This window comes from Chrysoperla carnea, chromosome 5 (assembly GCF_905475395.1).
Source record: "Chrysoperla carnea chromosome 5, inChrCarn1.1, whole genome shotgun sequence".
Classification (NCBI taxonomy): domain Eukaryota; kingdom Metazoa; phylum Arthropoda; class Insecta; order Neuroptera; family Chrysopidae; genus Chrysoperla; species Chrysoperla carnea.
Window position 1 is genome coordinate 65,935,214 of NC_058341.1, and position 2,417 is coordinate 65,937,630.

Consider the following 2,417-nt stretch of genomic DNA (forward strand, 5'->3'; position numbering starts at 1 on the left):
GTTTGAAATATTATAAGTACTTAAAATACCAAACCTAACAACCAAAACCAAATAACAATCGTAACAACCACACACGCAAAAACCTCTAAACACAAATCCAAAAAAATTATATACATACAGTCAGAAATTGAATAAATTATTTTAAATGTAGGTATTCGATAAGCCCACAACCTGTTAATGCAAAAGCAAGCAAGAAAAGGTTTCAATTTTTGCTACAAAATAAGATGGGGTGGTTAAATAGCAGAAAAGAATTGAAAAAAAAAAAGTTTCTTTACTAAGCATTTGAATTTTTGTAATGCATAGGTAAGACAAAAGAAAAGGGCATAATATTTATCTTTTCTAAATAACTTACGATTTTCCGATAAAATAAAGTCTGGTTGACAGGACGCTAAAATATTAATTTAAATTTTGATGTAATTTATTCCGTTAATAATAATTTAAATATTAACATAAAGCGTTTAATAAAACCTAAGTACGACCCTGAATTTCAGAGTCTAGGTTACAACACACCACTGTAATCGAAATTTCACTCACCTTTTAGCTTTCTCCTTTGCGCGATTTATTTTATCTTTCGATTGAGTTTTTTTCCGTGCTTCATCCGGATCCACCACACATATATTTACACTGTTTTCGTTCATTTTTATAATAAAAATTCAATAAAAACTGAGACAAACACCTGCTTCATTCAAGGCAATTTATAGAAATAACAGCCATCTTTAATTGTATACCCTACACTGATTGGTCATGGGGATCGTGCGTCTAGACTTTTACGCCAACTAGTGGCAAGTATCCAAAATAGTTGGGATCATGTTTATAACGTAAACATATGGGCTTTACTTTTTAATAATTAAAAATAAAATATATTTAATTTTTTTTAAAAATGCCAGCTTCGAGAAAAAATTGTTGCATTCTTGGATGTAATAATACATCACGTCAAGAACGTGGATTCGGTGTGGGAGTGAAATTTTATAAATTTCCAGAGAGCGTGTTAGGAGCCTCATGGAAAATAGTAAAACGTAAACAGTGGATGAATGCAGTGAAAAATTACGTGTAAGTACAATATTAATTAAAATTTTGAAAAATTAACTGCACCATTCAGTTAAATTATAACATTTAAATACGCCGTATGTAAAAATTGATCATTTAGTCGATGAAATGTCAAATATTCGTGGCATTTATCTTATAATTATGACTTAACCTTAAAATTTTTGTTTTTTTATTTCAGAGAAAATCCAAAAGACTGGGTACCAAATAAATATACGAGGATTTGTAGTACCCATTTTGTAAATAATGAAAAATCAGAGCATCCGTTACATCCATCTTATGTTCCTTCGATTTTTCCTGGACATGAAAATATAAAAAGAAATATTCAATCCTTAGAACGCTTCCAACGAGGCAGAAATCGTGAAATAAACACAGTCCACATCAATGCACTTTGGATCAACTAACTGTTTATATTCTTTCAGTGCCAAATCTTCATTGTTTTTTCCGTACGTCATCGCTGCATTTTTAGTTTGTTTCGGGTACAACATATCTGTCACAACTTTTTCAACGTTAAAACGTTGACCTTTCAACCTGTATCCATTACTAGCAGTTATTCGCAGTGCTCGTTGTACAAACCATTCGCTGCTATTAGATTGTTGAATGGTTAAAAGATTTAGATTTAATGCTGTCCTAGCATCACAGCATATCTCTTTTTGATAGAATGTATATATTTCTTTGGTAACCATAACTTCTTGACTAAATATTACATTATTATTTTGCAATATTAATATATCATTTACTACTTTTTTCGCCTTCTCTTGGAGGACTTCTTTAGCCTTAGTTTGTATCATTTGTAACATAGATTTTGCTGGTGTTATTTTAATATCTTCTTTCTCTTCAAGCTCTAAGATTTTTCGAATCGGTGTATTTTTCAAAGATTCAGGCATACTTGCTACTGTTAGTTTGATAGGTTTCAACTTAGTCATTTCAGCAGACAAAACTGGAGGAGGAAAGAGTTTAGACATCCTTTCACCTTTGTCGTACCCTAGTAATTGCTTTTGAGTAGGCTTACCCCATTGCTGAGAATGACTCGTTTTAGACGACGATGTTTCGGGAGAATTAACGTAATGAATTAACGCACATATATGCTTACACTTGCCCCCAAGACCAGCTTTACAGGTGCAAACAGCTTTACTAACATGTCGGTTTGTATCAACCTGAAAATAATAATTCTATAATTTTTCTTATAAATAAATAAAAAACTTTTTTAGTTTTCTAATTTAAGGGTAATAACTAATTTTTTATTTTACTTTAATACGTACAGAAATTGTCACATCATAAAGATTTGATACACTTGTCTGTGGCACAACTTTACCAGTTATGACAGTTCTAATTTTATTCGTTTTTTCAACGACACCGTACACATGCTTTGA

General features: G+C 31.2%; 1 protein-coding gene across 1 annotated transcript; it reads left to right on the forward strand.

The window, feature by feature from the left end:
* Nucleotides 1-752: 752 nt before the first annotated feature.
* LOC123301322 lies at nt 753-1,448 on the forward strand. Its single transcript, XM_044884060.1, has 2 exons — nt 753-1,050; nt 1,226-1,448. Exons 1-2 carry the CDS (start codon nt 881-883, stop codon nt 1,446-1,448), a joined length of 393 nt encoding a protein of 130 aa, XP_044739995.1. The 5' UTR covers nt 753-880.
* Nucleotides 1,449-2,417: the final 969 nt, after the last annotated feature.